At 38.1% G+C, this 4,187-nt stretch overlaps 1 protein-coding gene across 1 annotated transcript; it reads right to left on the bottom strand.

Moving 5' to 3' along the window:
• Nucleotides 1–1,341: 1,341 nt before the first annotated feature.
• Dmac1 (distal membrane arm assembly complex 1) lies at nucleotides 1,342–2,275 on the bottom strand. The gene is made up of 2 exons (XM_028754643.1): nucleotides 1,960–2,275; nucleotides 1,342–1,753 (listed from the first exon to the last, which is right to left on the bottom strand). Exons 1-2 carry the CDS (start codon nucleotides 2,216–2,218, stop codon nucleotides 1,692–1,694), a joined length of 321 nt encoding a protein of 106 aa, XP_028610476.1. The 5' UTR covers nucleotides 2,219–2,275; the 3' UTR covers nucleotides 1,342–1,691.
• Nucleotides 2,276–4,187: the final 1,912 nt, after the last annotated feature.

Here is a 4,187-nt window from a genome sequence, read left to right as displayed (position 1 = left end):
AGTGGGCTAGGCCTTCCCACATAATCATTAATCAAGAAAATGCCCCAGATTTGCCCAGAGGCAATTTAAAGGGGGATTTTGCTGTTGTTTTTTAATTGAGGTTCTTCTTTCCAGAAAACTCTAGTGTTAGGTTGAAAAAACTAGATAGATAGATAGATAGCACCATTACAGTCATTATAAACAATTTTCAGATGCACCCAGAAACAAATACCCCCCCCCAAAAAAATTTGCTTCATTACTTTAAGACTCCCACCTATACTTATGCAAGCAATCCTAATTAAACTCAGTGTGTCATTAAAAACAAAAGACAAACAAACAAAAAAAGACAAGAGGGGAACCTGTTGAAAGGAAGGAGTCCAGAGATAGTAATGCAGTTAGAACAATTAACAGGGGAGGTATGATCAAAATAATTCACATTCATGTATAGAATGATACAAATATAGGTCAGATCAGACCAGATTAAAAGCAATAAACACAGATTTATTTGGCACTCCTCCCCTGTCAGTTCTGTAGTCCCAAAGCCCAGGACTGAGGAAGTTACAGTCAGGGCTAAGGATGAAAGGTTCGATAGACCTCAGGGGATGATGTGTCAGCCAGGAGCTCAGGCTGTGCCCATGTATAGTCAGAAGATGGACACATTGGTAGGCACTTGAGTGGGCTGGCCATGTCAGAAAGGCAGGTTCCACTGGCTGCCAGACATGTAGAACTGGGCTTTGGGTGTCATTCTTTGTCAGTTTTCCCAGTTTGTGCAGGGTTGGGGGAAGGAGGGAAGACAGGGATTCCCAGCTTGTACAGAGGTTCTAGCTGACCAATATTACTTGCTCAAGATAGGCCTCAAAACTTATTAATTGGTACTGAATTTAATACTACCTTTATGCTTTGAAGAACCACCTAAAGAGAAGCCTCAGTTACTGACAGGAAGCACACATTTCTCTTATAATTTTTTAAGCCCTTATGAATCCATCCTAAGTACCTACTGAAAAAGCCAAAAACAGATATTTTTTTTTCTTTTGGAATTTTTCTCAAATATTTTGTCATTTTTGTCTTTTAATATGTATTGACATTTAATGTATAAAGGAAGTCCTGCCTCTGATACTAACCCAGGTGTGAAACACAGAACTAGGAAGAAAAACTCACTCCATCACTAAGCTGATGAGCCACCAAAGCAAACCCAATGGCTAGGTCCACGGCTTACAGATGAAATAACAAACCAGCAGCTTTCACTCATCCCATGATGGACTTGAAGATAATTTGGAAAACATGGACAACTTTCATGTACCTATTCAGGGTTAGGTTGCCAATTGCTGTTGATACAATTAGAAAAATTAAAAGAACTGCTTATATTTTAAAAAATACTTTATTTCGCTATTGGCCTATCATTTATCCCATTTTAATATGTTCTCAAAACGTTATCTTTTAGTATAAATTGAACAACACATAATCTCCCTGGACAAGACAGAGAAACATGTTTGCTTCCAAGGGATTTATTTGTTCCTTTTATAACCTGAGACGGGGTAAACCGTAAGCATCAATGGCCAAAGAAAGACATCTCATATTTTCACGGTCTTCTCGGTATGTCCTATAGTTAAGTGCATCCTTGGCCATGTGTGCAAAGAATATCCACCAACCCAACGCTTGTTCTTTCTGCCGCGCAGCCAGTGATAGGAGACAACAATGGACTGCTGGTATTTTCAAACTCGGTAGGCCTTCCCTTGGGGGTCTACCATAATAACTACACCCCAACAGGCAATACCTGAAAAAAAGAAGAAAAAATTGCCTTTTGTATATTACATTTTAGTTTATCCAATGCCCCTCGTAAGGCATTTTATTTAACCTTCGCATTGGTGAAGAAAGATCGATCATTCGGGAATCTTTCTTACAGGACAGTGAAGAGAAAGGAGCCGCTGTCCCACTAATCACCCACCCCCAACCCACCCCTCGCCCTCCACTCCTGCTCACTGATGCCGATGACCATCTGCATTACGGTGCCTGGGCCAGGTGGGATCCCTAGCTTCATGGGGCGCCGGGCCTTCAAGTAGACGTAGGTGCCCGCCCCTATGAATGTACAGCCAGACAGCACGCGACAACTCCAGCAGTTTTTAAACGCCCGATTCTGTGCGGAGGGGAGCGGCTGGGAGGCTTTCGCTGGTGGGTTTGCGGAAGCATCTGTGGAGGAAGAAGGGGAAACTTCCACAGTACTCGAAAATGAGGACCCCATGTCAGAAAAGTCCACAGCGTACCGACCCTTCCCTTTGATATGCTGTAAAATGCTGCCGTAAAGCAGGGCACTGACGTAAACGCCGCCGCGCTTCTGGGAAATGTAGTTGTGGCTTGCTAAGGAGCCGGGCGGAACAGGGAGGAGCTGCAGCTGCCTTAGAGGCTTTCTGAGACTTGTGTAACCCAGAAGTTCAGCCAAGGCTGCTCAGCCCGGTGTTTTAGAAACTGTTTTAAACTACATTCTGATAGTATAGATTTCAGTCTCTTTAGAGAAAAGTTATGAATCTCTAAGCTTCCCGACTTACACAAACTAAAGTCCTGGCATGAAATTTAAGCAACAAAGATTACATTACAGTAATTGTACGATCTTATCCAAGTGCTTACCTATTGCAATTCTGTGTACTCTGCCGTTTCTCAACTTACTAGTTTTCTAGTACAAGCTAGATCAGTTCAGGCTTAAAGTTTTCACAGTGTACTTACTTTAGAAGAAATATACAGAGATTTTCAGGATATTAAAAATAAAATGTGTTTGAATTACCTGTATACTTTCGATATCTCCTCGTTTATTTAGGATGTGCTCTCAATTGTGTCATGTTTATGATTTTAGTTCTCAAGAGAAAAGTAGAAGCACCTTTACACTTTTAAAATTGTAATTAAAATAATAATGCTATAGAACTGGAGTGATGGCTCAGTGGTAATTGCTACACTCCCAGTGGATGGAGGTTCTGTTTCCAGCAATCATTTCTGGCTACTTGAAACTGTCTATCACTCCAACTCCAGGGATCTGACACTTCTGGCTTCTGTGAGCACATGCAAGGATAGTACTGTATATACTCCACCACACACGCATACAAATAATTTAGAAAAGTAAGTCTTAAAAAAATACATGCCTTTAAATGAGCATTCTAGAAGCTGATTCAGACATTTGTATGTGTGTGTATGTGTGTGTATACAGGATAGAGATAAATTATGCAAGTTTTCTGTAGATATCTACATATATATTTATTCAAATGTCTCTATGTATTATATTATATCATAGAAAAACATATGTTAAGAAAGTTTTGATTCTATACCTTTGTGCTACATATCTATTTGCCAACCATGAAACAGAGACTATTTCTTATATTTGCTGGTCCTCAGAATTCTTCATATGTAAAAATGAGTTTGAGATCAGGTACTAACTTTCCTAATTGAAAAATCTTACTGTTAAGAATCTTTCTTCAACTAACATCCGGCTACATAACTTACAAGATGATGCAACAGAATTTCATTTGGAAATTCATGATTTGTGTTGCTGCTCTTCACTCTGTCTTCCATACTACTTCCAATTTAATTATTCTTTTTTTATATAGCACAGGCTAAGAAATGTTTAAATTATACATTCTTGAGTAAAATAACATATGTATATTAGCATTCATTATGCATGATTATTATTTATACATTATATGTAAATATTAACTTAAAAGGATAAGCAAATGCTAGAAATAGAAAATTTAGTATCTTATTATTACAGTACATTGGACTTTGAATAGTGTGTACTTTGAAATTACTTTATTAGTATTTTATGTTCAAGGTTAGCTTTTGTTGTGCATTCATTGATGAACACACCTTTAATTTAAAAAAATTACTGTTAAGTATGCTTCTTTTATGTAGCAGAGAAAAACCACTACAGAAAGACTCAACTGACCAGAATACAGAGAGCAAGTGACCATTGTGCTCGAAATGATATATGTAAAATGCAACCTTTTACTTAGGGTTCAAGGAACATCACAGAAAAGGGGCAGAAGGATTGAAAGAGCCAGAAGAAAAGAAGGTCTGCTGAAAAATTGTGTTTTCTATAGATAATAGAAAGCCTCAACATTAGAATTGCCCAAACCAGACAATGACACCATTCAACAGGCCAAATTGCATGGGGAAAAATCATATATATATATATATATATATATATATATATATATATATATATATAT

This window comes from Grammomys surdaster, unplaced genomic scaffold, assembly GCF_004785775.1.
Source record: "Grammomys surdaster isolate TR1022 unplaced genomic scaffold, NIH_TR_1.0 126029, whole genome shotgun sequence".
NCBI lineage: Eukaryota > Metazoa > Chordata > Mammalia > Rodentia > Muridae > Grammomys > Grammomys surdaster.
The sequence above is the reverse complement of the archived record's forward strand: the minus strand, read 5'-3'. Positions and strand labels throughout refer to the sequence as shown.

What these genes read in the sequence shown, in the direction of transcription:
- Dmac1 (XM_028754643.1), bottom strand. Translation starts at nt 2,218, where the DNA reads ATGGGGTCCTCATTTTCGAGTACTGTGGAAGTTTCCCCTTCTTCCTCC. An exon ending in GCAGATGGTCATCGGCATCA is followed by an intron (nt 1,754 to 1,959) that starts GTGAGCAGGAGT and finishes TCTTTTTTTCAG; the next exon opens with GTATTGCCTGTTGGGGTGTA.